This window comes from Rhinichthys klamathensis, unplaced genomic scaffold (genome assembly GCF_029890125.1).
Source record: "Rhinichthys klamathensis goyatoka isolate OS25496 unplaced genomic scaffold, OSU_Roscu_1.1 h1tg000109l_1, whole genome shotgun sequence".
NCBI lineage: Eukaryota > Metazoa > Chordata > Actinopteri > Cypriniformes > Leuciscidae > Rhinichthys > Rhinichthys klamathensis.
The window spans coordinates 1,328,273-1,343,362 of NW_026606647.1; the positions used below are offsets into that span (position 1 = coordinate 1,328,273).

Here is a 15,090-nt window from a genome sequence, read left to right on the forward strand (position 1 = left end):
TTAAGTTACGCTTTTAGTATAAAACAGTGTTTAACTCGTCCCACATCATTTGTGCTTGGACATTAGATACACCGTGCTATCCCAAAAAAACATGGTCCTTTATCCTTTAAGTAGTTTGTAACTTGTTTGTATGCTGGATCCTTGCTATTTATCAAGCTGTACTGTATACTAAAACACTGGCTTGGTGAAAATCATCTTATTGTGTTTGGCAGCTTTTAGAATGTCATCAGGCAGAAGCAACAATCCTGAACTGTAATAAATAAATATATGAGCACCTGCATGCACTTCAGACTGATGGCAGCTATTGTACAAAGCTGGCTAATTAATACAAGACTGCTATTAAATCTAATTTAGAAGCAAATTAGAAAATGAACTATAATTAAGAGGTGATTAGCATAGAGATAATTACTGATAGTCTCTAGTTATATTTCTGCAACACCCATGAAGTTATATATCTTACTTTTATACATGTTATATTTCTTCATTTAAACCATTAATAATATTAAAGCTCCAGTCCGTAGCTTTTTTGGGTTAAAAATTATCCAAAATAAATTTGAGCAAGTACATAACCAGCCAGTGTTCAAAACTACCTGCTTGCCTTATAGGTCGATTCAAAACGGTAAGCTTGTAATAATGTTTTTAATTCCAGTGGTACTGGTGGATTTCCGCGGGAGATTCAAGCATGTCTTTGTGTCATTACGTCACATCTGTACACATAAAGAAGGAGTCTCGGCTAGTAGGCTATATTGCGTGTGAGGATGCTGGAGGTGGAGATTTATAGCCTTTTCTCACAGCACTTGATGTAATTAAACTTATCAATTTGATGGCGGATCCAGACAGGTTCAAACGACAATCACCAGTGACAACAGATTCACCCGCTGTAAAATGCAAAAGACTTCGTTCGGACTTCGGAGTGGCTACAGAAAAAAACAGACTGCAACCGGACCCATGCGAAAACAAGGATAATATCGGAAGGGCATTAAATGTAGTCACGCAATGCTGATGTTATTAACATTACAATTTGAGAAGAAAGTATAATTTGCATGGTTTTACGTGATATGATAAGCGATCGTTATATTTAATCAGCGCGATTCACTGCAATGCTTTTTTCCCTTAGTTTGTCAGAACAAAAGTGGATGTTACTTACTTATTCAGATGACATTTTCCGGTAAAAATTCTTATGTTGGTCATACTTCCAAAAAGTAGAATCTGTGATTGCGAATGCCAGTATCCACACCGGTGCGGCGACTCACAGCCTAAAATTCTCCTCAAAACATCGGATTCATCCGCGCTGTTCCGTGCCGAGGCACAACCCACGTAAAGTTGATAATTCCACGAATAACTGCAATTGCAGATTTCGAACAGAGATGGCGACAAAGAGGAAAAAACTGTGGACTACAGCTTTAAATAAATATGTTGTGGATTTCACCTTGCTTCTGTTTTTTCCTCAAATCCTGCAATTTGGCCTCAAAGTAAGGGTGTGTCAATCTAGAGGATTTGAAGGAAAACCTGGCAGCTGTCTTCTAATATGAATAAACACAGATAGTCTGGACTTGACAAAGATGGAGGGTTTTAGTTTAAGTTAATGTTATATGACATTGAATCGTAATAGAGGCTGATCTCAAAGTGAGGCAGGAAACCTCTAGGGAAACAAAGTAACAACATTAACCTCTGCTTCTCAAAGGCACCATTTCATATTCAACCCAACTTGTTTCTATAGCAACAGATATGAAAAATGTATGCTGAACTTTTCATATTGCGTCTCTCTGAGAACTGTAAAAAAAAATGCCCCTGGAAATTCCTATATGAGATGACTGAATCTATATGTCATTATGCTATGCATTACAGAGAGAGATAGTTTTATGATAGAAGGTTATGTCTAATATCTGTATAACATAATTCTGGTGTCACCTATTAACATTAATACACATCTTATCTAATATTAATTCCATTTAATAATTATCACAAAATTTTTATTTTTTATTTTATTCATGGAGTGCTTTTTCGGAAAACACTTAACACTTTCATAACTTAATGGGTTAGCAAAATGTTCATAGAGCATATATTTGTTAGTTGGGAATGGACTATATTTGTCCTAACTTACAATATACAGTCCATGAAAGATATTAAAATAATTTCAAATCAATATTTAATGACCACGTTTTAATTTATCAGGCGAGCAGTCGTTTAATTTAAAGCACTTGATCACCCTGTTGTGGTTTATATTGCGCTAATGACCAGCAAGATAGTATCAGTTTTGGCCCCAGCAGTACCACATAGTCAAAAGTGACATTAATATTGACGCAAAACAGACTGCCATGCATTAGTAACCACAGAATGACATGAAAATTGCTCTTAAATGCATTCTTGAGGTAAAACACTTACAGTAAGTAGGGCAGTGTGCAATAGAAATTTTACTGACATCATAGCAGGCAGGTAGTATTTGTTCTTAGGTAGTAAGTGGCCGTTTAAGTGAAAGTACACGAGGAAAGGCAGTTACATTAATAATTTATTGCCTTTTGTTTGAAGGAGAAAGCTAGTCTTGAGTCTGGAGGATGTGAAGAGTTGGTTGTGGCCTTGGTGCTTAATATCTTTATTCCATTTTTGTTTACAAAACAGTGGTCAGTAATTGCTTTATTTTACCGTGCACATATTTAGTTTGTGATTCCATTTATAATGATATTTATTAGGAGATTTGTTAGGGATAAATTAGTCCCAGTCTAGACATCACTCCCACGGACCGCTGGATGAACGTCTGATGTACGTATATGGCACACAAATTGGAAACACTTCAGGAGTTTCGACGTCGTCATCTTGAATTCTACAGGATTTCCAGGAGACGTGTGTGTCGCGTTCTTAAACGGTCCGCCTGGAAACAACTGTGACAATAAGCGCTTATCAGGATCAACTAAATGCTGGATTTTCAAAATTCTGTGAAGTACGTAAAGTTTGCGGCCTAGACTCTCTTAAATTACTTCCAAGAGTTTTACACACCGGGCTGTTATTGTAGGAACATCGACGCCCCTAAACATAATGCATCGAACTGTGATTGGTTGGTTTACATGTCGGTCAGACGGCCTAATAAAATACCTAATTGTGAAGAATATAATTATTTTCGGCAGATCTTTACAAAGATAATGTAACAAGTTGTGTGAATGTGATTTGCTTTGATATTTCATACTTGTTGAGCCTCAACAATAATTACATTATGAAACTACAAAAATTTTTTGGGAAGCACTGCATTTAAATAAAAACTTTTTGGGATAGCATGCAGAAAAGACCCTCTTTGTATTTCTCTTTTTATGAGCCCTTTTCTTTTGCGTATGAGATGTGTATTCATATGCACTATTCACTTTTGTGTTTATGTGATGTTGAGTTAAGCTGTAAGTCAGATGACAATTACATGTAATGTAATGTTGACATACAATACAGAGAAATCCTGAAGAGCTTTCTTATTCGCTGCTGCTGTCTTCATGCTGACTTTCCCTTAGGCTTCTAAGGAACTGCCTGAGGCAAAGACAGTCAGGCTCTATTGCATATCACATAATCACAACTAAAAACACACATACTGCTGGCAAAAAAAATGGTGTGCAAAACCATATAGATCTAGTGCTTCAGTGTCCATCAACACCTAACCAGTGAATGAACTCTCTCATAGATCTACAGTTTGCGTACATGCGTATTTCATAAAGAAATGTCTGTTATGACAGTGGAAGGGTTAAAGAGTTTTTTTAAGTTTAATAACTGCAAGAATAGAGTTGCCGCTCTATTCTTCCATGAATTGCCGCTGACGATGCTGCACCTATGTAAGATGTAAAGAATGCAAGTTTCTTGGGCTAATTTCCTTTGGGATGATATTATTTTATTGTGAAAATGGAAATGTGAAGTGTTGCCAATAGGGTTCTCAGAGATGAGACAAGTGAGAAGGGTGAGACTAACTAATCACTATGCTAAGTGTGGTTATAACTGTGTGGTTATATCTGTCATACTTTGTGTTGTTATTAGAGGAATTACATTCTCATGCTTAGACCTAAGGGACAGACCTAACTACAGTTTTTTTTTAAACTGGCATTTTCAACATTTTCTGTAAATGCAGATGATCGTACATAAACTATTTTCGAGTATGCACATATGGCAAAACACAGTAACTGTGACAACACTGAAAGATAAAAATGGCTTCACAGGGTTTGAGATTTGCATGTGTTTATTTGATATTGTTTAATTTGAGTGTAGATGTTTTTTAATCTCTGAATAACGTTAATTTGAATCAGTTTAGTCATAAGAACAATAAGTATTATTATAAATGTGTGTATTCAATATTGTTAAAAGTTTGTGGTAAGTGCAGTTTTATTTATGTTTTTGAAAGAAGCCTCGTATACTCACCAATTTTAAAATGTATTTATTCTTGTAATGGCAAAGATCAATTTTTAGCAGCTATTACTCCAGTCTTCAGTCAGTGTCACATGATCCTTCAGACATTTTTATTATACGCTTATGTTGCTCAAGAAACATTTCTCATGATCTATGTTGAAAACAGTTGTGTGGCTTAAAATTTCTATTGAAACCATAATGCACTTTTTCAGGATCCTTTGATGAATATGATGTTCAAAAGAACAGCATTTATTTGAAATATAAATCTTTTGTAACTCTTGAGTTAAAACTGGGCTGACCATGAAAACCCCACAGGGTTGCAGGCTCTAAATAAACATCATTTTGATCACGCCGTTTATGAGAATTATACTGACAGCCAACACTCACGAATCACAGTGAAATAGTGTGGCCATTTACACACTTCAGTAGTTTTTCATCACAGTTTTTCATTTGTCCTTTTGCAGGTGGCCAATCTCCTGCGTCTTTTCCAGATTCCTCAGATCAGTTATGCCTCCACCAGTGCGAAACTGAGTGACAAATCCCGTTATGATTACTTTGCCCGGACTGTACCCCCAGACTTCTACCAAGCCAAAGCCATTGCTGAGATCCTACGCTATTTCAACTGGACTTACGTCTCCACCGTTGCCTCAGAGGGCGATTACGGCGAGACGGGTATCGACGCCTTTCAGCAAGAGGCCCGAGCTTTGCAAATCTGCATCGCTACGTCCGCCAAGGTCAGTCGTTCCATGGACCGCTTCAGTTACGATGGAGTAATCAGGTCTCTGTTGCAGAAGTCCAACGCTAAAGTAGTAATCCTCTTCACCAGAAGTGAAGACGCAAGAGAGCTCTTGGTTGCAGCGAAGCGCATGAACGTCTCCTTCATCTGGGTGGCCAGCGATGGCTGGGGGGCGCAGGAGAGTGTGGTGAGAGGGAGCGAGAATGTAGCGGATGGAGCTTTCACCATTGAGCTGGCGTCCTATCCGATCCCTGAATTCGCGACGTACTTCACTAACCTCAATCCTTACAACAACACACGTAACCCCTGGTTCAGAGAGTTCTGGGAAAACCGCTTTCAGTGTAGCCTGCACGACATTAATTGTGGGAAATATTCTCTCCGGGATGGTAAATTCGAGCAGGAGTCCAAGATCATGTTTGTGGTCAATGCTGTCTACGCTATGGCCCATGCCCTTCACAACATGAGACAAGCACTGTGCTCAAATACCACCAAACTCTGCAGTGCCCTGAAACCAGTGAATGGAAAAAAGCTGTACAAGGACTACATCCTGAAGACAAATTTTGACTGTGAGTTTTTTTTTAAAGTGATAGATTATATAATTTATGTTCACTTTATAATCAGAGGTTGTTCACCCAAAAAATAAATCCTGTAATTAACTCACCTTCGTGTCATTTCAATTCAATAGGATTTTTTCTTCTATGAAAACAAAAGAGGGTTCATGCTGTAAAATGTTCACACTGTTCGTTTTCAAAAGCAGAAAAGACTAAACAGCACCATAAAACTATAATAAAGATGGTCCATATGACTTGGTCCTATATATCCTATATATTTCAAGTAATCTAAAATCATATTAAAGATGTGTGCAAGGAACAGACTAAAATGTAAATATTTACCAAAATCTTCAATTATAGAGCTTATACCTTTATCTGATATATTTATTGACTGTGATGCGCAAACATTAAAATATGACAATTTGTATTCATATATATATATATATATATATACTGTAAAAAAATTCAGACAATACCTGTAAATAAAAAAACAAAACAATATAAGTCCAACAATTTCAACATCCTTTTTAGTTGATTTGGCTATTGTTAAATTTATGAATGACTCCCTTATGCAGTTTTCAATCATTTTGCATCCTGGGATTCCAGCTAGCTTATTTTCATGTTATCTCTATAGCATGCAAGGAATAAAGTTAAAAAATTGCACTCATCTAAATCTCAACACAAACACAATTTTTTTTTGTATCAGTATATCTTAATAAATGTATGTCTGTTCTTTGTTTAGTCAAAGAAATCAATTTGAAAGATAAATGGATCTAGGAAGTTTCCCCAGGGGAAAACTGCTGCAGTAAAATAGATTACACTAATGCATGAATCCAACATATGACCTGTGTACAGTGTGTTTTATTACAAACAAGTGTTTTATTACATGCATTAACCTCATTAACCCCTTGCTAACTTCTAAATGATTTAAACAAGTACAAGCAGGGATGTATATTAAATGTTTGTGCCGAGTGGTCAATTGCTTGTATTAGGGAACTGATGGCAGACTGTCGAGTTCCTATAGCTATTCTTCACCTATTTCTTTGTTATGTTTCATTTTTATGTTCTTCGAAGAATGACAAATTACATCATAGAAACCAGGCGATGTATCAACCTCCTGACTTCCATTATGTAAATGTGCCATTCGCACCTGAGTCCACTGCATCTAAAACCTAATGAAAAATGGTCAGGGCAGAACGCTGAAGAAAGTATGGTGGACTCACATAAGAAGGTCTTTTTGGGTTGGACATGTTCTGCTTGCAAAGAAAAACACTTTGCTGCTTTTAAATATCTATTTATCTGTTGCCAAGAATGTAAATAAATTATGTTTATCATATGCCCTTTGTGTCCGCAGCTCCATTTCGCCCCGCAGATACAGAGAACAATGTTCACTTTGATGCTTATGGAGACAGTCTGGGCCGCTACAACATCTTCCATTATCACAAAGAGAATGATGGCTATGTCTATAGGAAAGTGGGATATTGGGCTCGGGATTTAAGTCTGAACACAAGCTTGATTCCTTGGGAAAGCCAAGTGGTGCCCACATCCCAATGCAGTGACCCATGTAGGAAAAACGAAATAAAGAGCATGCAGCCCGGTGACGTTTGCTGTTGGATTTGCATTCCCTGCCAGTCCTACCAGTACCTCCTCGACGAATTCACCTGTGCGGATTGTGGCTTCGGACTATGGCCTCTGGACAATCTCACGGGCTGCTACAACTTACCAGAAGAGTACATTCATTGGGAGGACGCTTGGGCTATTGGCCCGGTCACCATCTCTTGCCTTGGCATGCTCTGCACACTCTTTGTCATCGGCCTCTTCATAAAGAACAATGAGACACCGGTGGTGAAAGCAAGCGGACGTGAACTTTCCTATATTCTTCTGCTAGGTGTCCTCCTTTGCTATTGCATGACCTTCATCTACATCAGCAAACCCTCTGCCGTAGTGTGCACGTTACGGCGGCTCGGCCTGGGCACTTCCTTCGCCGTTTGCTACTCTGCGTTGCTGACCAAGACCAACCGCATCGCTCGGATTTTCAACGGCGTTAAAGATGGAGCTCAAAGGCCGAGGTTCATCAGTCCAGCTTCACAGGTGGCCATCTGTGCTGGTCTGATTTCTTGTCAGCTCCTGGTGGTTGTGGTCTGGCTTCTGGTTGAGGCTCCAGGGGTGAGAAAGGAGGTCAGTCCTGAAAGAAGAGACGTGGTGACATTGAAGTGCAACAGCAAGGATTCTAGCATGCTGATGTCTTTAACCTACAACTGTGTCCTCATCATCCTCTGTACATTTTACGCCTTTAAGACTCGAAAGTGCCCAGAGAACTTCAATGAAGCCAAGTTCATCGGCTTCACCATGTACACCACGTGCATAATCTGGCTGGCTTTCCAGCCAATCTTCTATGTTACTGCCAGTGACTATAGGGTAAGTAAATATGAGCTGTACAATGCATGATTGTGACAATACCTCACTTATGGCATTTAATAGCTTGTCAGCTTGTTTCTATGGAAATAATAGCCTCTAAATGTCTTTTGCAACCATTTTACTTCCATAATGTGACGTATTTCTGAGTGCAACAGGATATTCAGCGGGATGAAAACATTAATGTAAAAGTTGAAGGAATTTCATTCAGTTATTGTGAAAAGTATTGTAGAACAGAAGCATTGAAACTAAGAGGGATTTGTGGCGTCAGGCCAAAACAGAAAGTCATTTCAGAGATAGAGCCAATTATTATATTATATTATATTATATTATATTATATTATATTATATTATATTATATTATATTATATTATATTATATTATATTATATTATATTATACTATATTATATTACATTACATTATATTATATTATATTATATTATATTATATTATATATTATATCATTAAGCCATTTATAATGTTACAAAAGATTTTTATTTGAAAAAAATCTGTTCTGTTGAACTTGCTACATTCTAAAAAATTGTGTATTGCCTCAAAAAAAAAAAGATTTACTTTAACAGTTTGCATCAATCTTTTTGAGTTATTACAATTCAACCATATATTCAACCAAAAAAACTACATTGAATTAGAGGAACTTAATAATTTGTAACAAAAACACAAAATTTTAAGTTGAATCCAAGTACTTGATTTGTAATCTTATTTATTTCAGTTCAACCCACAACTCGCATACGTAGCACATGCTAAATGTAAATGTTATTTAACATGCCAATTTAATAAACAAGTAAGATATTACTTGTCACTTGCATTAGCACAATCTTTGCATTTTCAACAGCTATCTGAACATCTTAACAATCTTTTGAATGTGTACATGTTTGGAAAGTGCTCTGATGAATTGTGCAAAATAAGACCAGGACCAGTAGCAAAAACAAAAATGAATGAATGAACGAATGAACAAACGAATGAACGAATGAACAAATGAACAAATGAATGAATGATTGTTAGTTGACTTTGAATTATGCGAAATCATTTAGATTTTTTTCTTTTTTTAATTGCAAGAACGAGTGGTACAGATATAGTGGTATACAGGTATGGTTTTTAATCTTGTATGTGAGGACCACAATATAATTTTACATAGTTTACATAGTATAGTTTCTCTGAACATATCTTTAAATGTAATTTATGCTCAACATAGTTGAGATTTGGCAATGCTATAGTCTTCTGAAGTTCTGACATATTGTTAATGAATGCCGTGCTTGAGTGTTCTGTATAACAATGTGATTTCTTTGAGAAGTAAATCTTGTGCCGGGGGGATATTACCGGCTCTCCTCTGGGAAAAGATATCAGAGGGGCTGTCTCAAATCACACTGCACACACAATGACAGCATGGAATATTTTTCAACATTTAGATAATGAGCTTCTCTTATAACCCTTAATCACTTCCCGACACTGACTTTATCCTTTATTTTTAGCATATATACAATTTCCCTGAGAGCGCGAGACTGAGAGTTTGCCTGATTGATTTTTTTTGTTACCATACCTGCCAATTCAGATGGCAGATAGAAAAATCTCTTTGATCCCCTGTCTTTTGCACTGATGAAAGGAGAAGCTCACATTTCATGTGGCTCAAAAGCTGTTCAGTGTAGAACAAAGAAAGTGGGGATCTTTCTTCCTGGCGAATTACTAGCCTATGAAAACATGCTATTCAATTGGTCTGAGTATCCTTCAGTCAAGTGCCTCAGGACAGACGCCATTAAACACTCTTACATTTGACAACTATTTTTTTTTTCTTTACAGTTTTAACACTTTGATGCATGCATTATTATAAGAAAAAGAAAAAAAGAAAAAGTCCTAATGTTTATTTTCAAAAACAATAATATAATCATTTCCAAAGGTTTTAATGCTTATTTATTTATTTATTTATTTATTTCATCACCCATGGTGATTTGGAAGTAACGTCAGACCCTGATTCCACTGTTGTGAATTAAAGGGTCACAGTGCAACACAAACTTCTAAACAAATATTTTTGAATGCTGATTTTTTTATTATAATTCTTCTTCTTAATTATTATTAATATTAGTTATTTATTATTATTATTTTTTTTATTTTTTTTGTTATTTATTTTCACACATTTGGAAGTAACATTACACCTTGATTGGTCAAAATTCAATCAAAGAGTTACAGTGCAACACAAACTTAGTTGCCATATATGATTTTTATATATGTGTATCCAGAATAGTCTAACTGCACTGGTGCATATCGCCAGCACTGCTGGTTAAAACGGCCGTTGTACATGGCATTTGGATGCTCCAGTGAGCAAAAAAAGAGGACAGAAACATGATCAGGATATGTTATGGCTGTAGGGGGCTTCTGTAAGGGTCAGTTCTACATCATCCTAGCCTAGAAATCTAGACGCACCCTAGCGGCAGCAAAAATCATTTCGCTGCCAGTGTGGTCTAGCAACTCTCCATAGACGTTTTAGCTGGAAAAACCAAAAACTGGTCAGGCCAATCACATCGTGTATAGAGTTGGTGGGCGGGCTTAACACAATGACGGCAGAGTTGCGACGGTCATTCTCTCACACACACACACACACACACACACACACACACACACACACACACACACACACACACACACACACACACACACACACACACACACACACACACACACACACACACACACACACACACACACACACACACACACACACACACACACACACACACACACACACACACACATACTGTCTCTTTCTCTCTCACACATAGGCTAGTTATAAACTCTTTAGACTTTTAATGATTAGTGTTTTATTTTTAAAGTTTGTGGGTCGTGTAAAAAACAAAAAAAATCCCTTATTTTGGGGATGGATTCCTGGAAATCTCCCTTATTTTCAATGTTCAATGTTGACAGCTATGGACTGGATACGGTAAAAGTTTAATACGGTATATCAACTTGCTCCGCTGACTACGTCCCCTTCTTCGTTGCTCTGATTGGTTGTAGCGCTATCCAATTGCGTGCTGAGAGAATTTGAAAGACAACCGTTTATCCCGCCCATCAGATTGAGCCCTGTCAATGATGAGTTCCCAGACCTAACATCTTGATGTAGGTCTGGCATGCCAGGCTAACATCATCCATCAAGACTAGACGAAAGGATACAGAAAGAAAAAAGTCAGAAGGCCTCAGGAGAGAGAAGGGAATCTCCTTGAGTTCTGATTGGACAGGATGTCATTCTCTGTTCAGGGTTTCCGCGTTTTATATATATGTTTGTGCGTGTGCGTGTGTGTGTGTGTGTCCTGTGTGTGTGTGTGTGGTGATGTGTTAGAGCATGGGAGAATGATTCCCAGCTGGGGCCTGTTCTCAGAAAGCAAGGTGCGCCTTAGAGACCGAGACCTCGCCACAATCCCACACACACTCACAGGAAATGCAACAGCCTCATTCATCCCGCAGATATCATTTTTAGTTGTATAATTTCTGCTTCTCACCCACCAACTACAGCATTGATGTGCAGAAGAAAAAGCACATGCTACTTGTAAGATTTATATGATAAATATTTGATCTTCAGAATCAAACATTAAATCACAAATGCGTAACCAAAATAAAATCCTGGAAATAAACAAAGTATAAACTTTCAATTTTCTTTAAGAAATTCATATTTTTATTCAGCAAGGACGCATTAAATCAAAAGTAACAGAAGACATATTAATGTTGAAAAAGGTTTATATTTAAAATAAATGCTGATCTTTCTATTTATCAAAGATTCCTGAATTAAATGTATTACGGAAAAAAATGAAGCATCAACATTGATAATAAGAAAAGTTTCTTGAGCAGCAAATCATCATATGATTTCTGAAGGATATTGGGACACTGAAGACTGGAGTAATGATGCTGAACATTCAGCTTTGCCAACAGGAATAAATTACATTTTTAAATATTTTCATTTAGGGAACAGCTATTTTACATTGTAATAATATTTCACAATATTATGTTTGTTATGTTTGGTCAAATAAATGCAGCATTGGTGAACAGAAGAGACTTTCAAAAACATTACAAAAACGTACTGACCCCAAACTTGTCAACAGTAGTTTATAAATATACAACAAACTACAGAATACCGTGATTGGTCGAAATAAATAAGTCTAGAGCCATGTAATATTTTTTGAGTCTCTTTGAAAACCAGATTTCCATTTACTGTTGGGTTCTCGTCTGCGTGTTTGACCAGTTTTTCACTCTGGAGATATTTTGTTAAAGAATAATGATGATCAATTATGGAGGAAAATTAGACTACAGCATGTCTCATTCAGTGTGATATTCTATATAAAAAAGTGCATGTTTATGGAGACAAGAGCCAGGCTTGCTGGGAAAGCATACAAGACCTTTCCAGGCACAGCTCTCTGAACGCTGCATTATTTAAAGCATTTTTGGTTTATCCTGACGCATTGCCGCGCTCACAGAAACACTTTTAAATCTATTGTACTGAAGAAAGAATAAGGTACTCTTTGTTAATTTGGTATTGAGGAAAATATAATTATAATTCACTATAATTCAGTGCAGCTGAACCATGAAGTTTCTCCGATGCTAGGTTAATGTTTATATAGCTTTTAATATTTGTTGCCCAACTGAAAGAGGATAGCAATGGCATGGCCGTGGATTTGAAACCCAGGGAATGCACATACTGATAAAAATGTATAGCTTGAATGCACATCAATTTAGATAAAAGTATCTGCCAAATAAAATGTACAATGATACAAAGCAAACATCTCAGCCAAAACAGTGAAAATCTTAGAAACGGTTCCTGTTGATTCACCCCCTCTCTCATCAAAATGTTATTTGGCGATGCATGCCTCTAATACCTGTATTAGTATGCATGAGATTGCTTATACAATACACGGCACACACACCTGCTTTGCGCATGGATTCATCCTTTTAAGATACATCTTTAGCCGCATAGGCTTTGGCAACACTTTTGGAATCGCGTTCAATGGAAAAATCAGTTCAATCCCATGTTAACATCCCTGTTGAATATGAATAAGCCAGTCAGGTGATATCACGGTGTAAATGTAATCGCTTTTTTGTGTCTACTCTCTCAGGTACAGACCACTACCATGTGCATCTCTGTGAGTCTGAGTGGTTCAGTGGTGCTGGGATGCCTCTTCGCTCCCAAGATCCACATCATCCTCTTCCAGCCCCAGAAGAACGTCAGCACGCTCAGAGTGGCCACCACTCGATTCAGTGTGACCACTGGCCCTGGCTCCAGCTTCTCTCAAGGTACAGTATCATTTATGATCTCTGTCTTTAATATACCAGCATCATCGTCAATATAATCAATCAACAGCAGCAGTTGTTTAAATCAAGCATTTTAATCAATTCATGTCACCCATATTCGAAAATATGGATTGGCAATGTCATAACTGACATTAGAAATGAAAGATATTGATCAAAATATTCAGTACTGTATGATGGCAGAGTAATATTGGAGCAGAACATAAAGTATCATTGGCCCTGTGAGAGCAGATATTTGGCTTTATTGGATTACATTGATATTACTGTAGCACTGACACATCCCTGAGCGCAGTGCATTGTGAATCCCTTAAAATGGGTATTTCACCTCAAAATCAAGTGACAAATAAATAATATTTAGCATTATGATGTAAATATTTGTTTGCATAATGACAGACAATTCCTCTCATTACTGTAATGCAAAACTACTCATTCTCAGTAATGGCATGTGACATTAATAAATATATTTTAAATTGTAAAAAATTTAATTTACATCATGGTAGTATTTGTGATACTGCTGCATTACAAAAACTATATAATATGTTGTAATAAAAATATAAGGAGAATCAACAATGAAAATGACAAAAAAGCTCAAATATAAATAAGAAATATATAAAATCTATTTAGTATTTTTTCTATTTATGCAATGTTTTAATAATATATAAAATAAAAATATGGTTTAATACGATTCACCTACTTGAAAACATTGAATGGCAATGGTGATACACTGTGATTTGCAACTTACGATATCTTTATATTATTGAAAATGTCTTTACAGCCTCGGCCTCCAACGTCGTGCCTACAGTATGTAATGGCAGAGAGGTAGTGGACTCAACAACATCGTCACTCTGAGAAACAGCATTCCTGTTTGTTTGCCAAATGCAGTATGCAGATAAATCTTATCTTCACTAGTCATGAAATCAAGTGTTTGCTAATGTTGAGGAGGCTATTCGGAATAAAGAATGCCTGTTATGTTGTTCTCAACGTGCTGTGAGTACAATATCCCATTTTGTTTCTCTCTCTCTCTCTCTCTCTCTCTCTCTCTCTCTCTCTCTCTCTCTCTCTCTCTCTCTCTCTCTCTCTCTCTCTGACTAGTTAGATGATATCAGTGGGATGCCAGTTTAAACTCTGTATACCTGTTCTTTTTATGGAAACCATAATAAAGTATTGTTTGAGATGGAGTTAAGATATAGTAAATCTGTTTAAAGTATTATATACAAGATGTTTTTAATGTAGATTTATGGTGATTCTGGTTTGTGCTTTCTTGTAATTTATGTAAATAAAATGTGTTTTATATGAATACAAGCTCTCCTTGTCGTTTTAACTTTATTATATTATATTATATTATATTATATTATATTATATTATATTATATTATATTATATTATATTATACATTTGTACAATTAAGAAAATGACACACATCAGCTTTAAAAGAATTCAATATTCATATGCAATGTTCGTGGTATACAGAAACTTGTACATTGTCCCCATCTAGAGGATGTAGGTGCTCATCACATCAAATTGGGTGAGGTTAAACTAAAATGAGCAAGTGTTGGGCTTTAATATTAATTTGTCTTTTATATGTTAAATGCTAATTTGTTGCACTGTATAAAACAATACCCTGAGTGACCCTTTTAAAATACAGGTGATTTGCAAGTGCAATAAATGATGTTCCTAATTTCATTGCGCATAAAGTCATTTAGCTACCATGTTG

At 36.4% G+C, this 15,090-nt stretch overlaps 1 protein-coding gene across 2 annotated transcripts in view; it reads left to right on the top strand.

The window, feature by feature from the left end:
• The window catches only part of grm2a (glutamate receptor, metabotropic 2a), a 52,261-nt gene extending 37,566 nt beyond the window's left edge, over positions 1–14,695 (top strand). For both annotated transcript variants that reach the window (XM_056253747.1, XM_056253746.1), the window contains 4 exons: positions 4,836–5,673; positions 7,013–8,076; positions 13,185–13,362; positions 14,153–14,695. In XM_056253747.1, the coding sequence (XP_056109722.1) occupies positions 4,836–5,673; positions 7,013–8,076; positions 13,185–13,362; positions 14,153–14,226 (2,154 nt within the window). In that variant the 3' untranslated portion in view covers positions 14,227–14,695. The remainder of the gene's footprint in view (positions 1–4,835; positions 5,674–7,012; positions 8,077–13,184; positions 13,363–14,152) is intronic.
• The last annotated feature ends 395 nt before the right edge of the window (positions 14,696–15,090 follow it).